General features: G+C 50.6%; 1 protein-coding gene across 1 annotated transcript; it reads left to right on the plus strand.

Moving 5' to 3' along the window:
* Nucleotides 1–409: 409 nt before the first annotated feature.
* On the plus strand, nucleotides 410–877 carry Pmar_PMAR024415 (hypothetical protein; the record flags this gene model as incomplete). Its single annotated transcript, XM_002788264.1, has 1 exon — nucleotides 410–877. One exon carries the CDS (start codon nucleotides 410–412, stop codon nucleotides 875–877), a length of 468 nt encoding a protein of 155 aa, XP_002788310.1.
* Between the last annotated feature and the right edge of the window lie 91 nt (nucleotides 878–968).

The following is a 968-nucleotide window of genomic DNA, read 5'->3' on the forward strand; positions in this document are numbered from 1 at the left end:
AGGTGACCAGAGCTTTACTGCTGCTCCAGACGGTTTCCTCTACTACCGTAAGTCTATCGACTCGGTCTATCGTCTTCGATTGGATAATCTGATCGGCGCGGGTGAACTTTACGCTGGTGGATGCGGCTGTGGTCTGGCGCCAAATCAAGTGTGTAGCTCGGGCAACGGCAATCTTGTGAACTTCAATCCCACTGGAGGCATTGTCATGCAAGACTACTCCGAAGGACCTGACTTCCGCTTTCTTAACTGGTGTGGAGATTTCTGCACTTCTACTACGACTAGTGGTCCCTCGACCAGTATCATTCCAACCCGTGGTCCTCGAACAAGTACAACTTCAACAACCCGTGGGCCCGTGTTCACTACCACAACTCCTGGTCCTCTGACAACTAGCACTACGAGTGGTGGCCATATGACTAGTCCTACTACTTCCTCACCAACTGGGCGGTGTTCGGGCGATTTCTGCGTCGCTGACAGGAAGGTGTTCCCCAGCCTTCTTCCATCTGGCCAGATAACTACCGAGTCCTTCAGTTTCACTGACCATGGTGTATGGTATCTAGCTGGCTACTCTAGTGATGATGGTATCCGTATGCTTTGGAGACTCGAATGCAACCAATGGTTACCTGTTGCTGAGAAGGCTCTCTCTAATATCGAGGCTTCGGGCAACGATATGTTCGTGTTCGGCATCAGCGAGGGTGACGTTGTCGTTTTCGATCCGGAGAGTTACAATGCTTATCGTACAATAGCTCTGGCGGATCCTTCTAAGGAATACACGGGAGTCACCTTTGATCGAGACTCGAATATTCTATATGTAACTGAGAAGGCTACTGGTCGGATTGCTCGGTTCATAGGTCAGGGGGGGAGTGTGGACTCCAATTGACCCCTTGAATGGTTCGGATGTTCTCATCGAGGCCACTATTTTGCGCTTCACACTCGGTAAACTTTACGTTAGAGTGAATGGTGGCGTTGCC

This window comes from Perkinsus marinus (genome assembly GCF_000006405.1).
Source record: "Perkinsus marinus ATCC 50983 genomic scaffold scf_1104296928590, whole genome shotgun sequence".
Classification (NCBI taxonomy): Eukaryota; Perkinsozoa; order Perkinsida; family Perkinsidae; genus Perkinsus; species Perkinsus marinus.